Consider the following 276-nt stretch of genomic DNA (forward strand, 5'->3'; position numbering starts at 1 on the left):
CTCTGAAGTCCCTGGGTGACGAGGTCAACATAGAAGTCGACTTGACTGGTAAAGTCATCGAGAAACAAATAGAAGTCACTTTGCAGAGCCAGATCAGGGACGAAAACTCTGCATTGCACGCCGTGATCGAAAAACTTATCGATGAAAAGGTCAAGAAATACCTGAACGCCTAGTTACTTCTCTTATATATGCAGTTTCGACATTTACTGAAGACCATGTACTTTTACAAATACCAATCAGCAATATTATGTGTAGCATTGCATCATTTGCCATAGT

At 40.6% G+C, this 276-nt stretch overlaps 1 protein-coding gene across 1 annotated transcript; it reads left to right on the plus strand.

The window, feature by feature from the left end:
• OGAPHI_003432 (uncharacterized protein) lies at positions 1-173 on the plus strand (the record flags this gene model as incomplete). The annotated part of the gene is made up of 1 exon (XM_046204407.1): positions 1-173. A coding segment is annotated over one exon (173 nt), but the record flags the coding sequence as incomplete, so codon positions are not given.
• Positions 174-276: the final 103 nt, after the last annotated feature.

Source organism: Ogataea philodendri (assembly GCF_020536065.1).
Source record: "Ogataea philodendri strain CBS6075 chromosome Unknown scaffold536, whole genome shotgun sequence".
Taxonomy (NCBI): domain Eukaryota; kingdom Fungi; phylum Ascomycota; class Pichiomycetes; order Pichiales; family Pichiaceae; genus Ogataea; species Ogataea philodendri.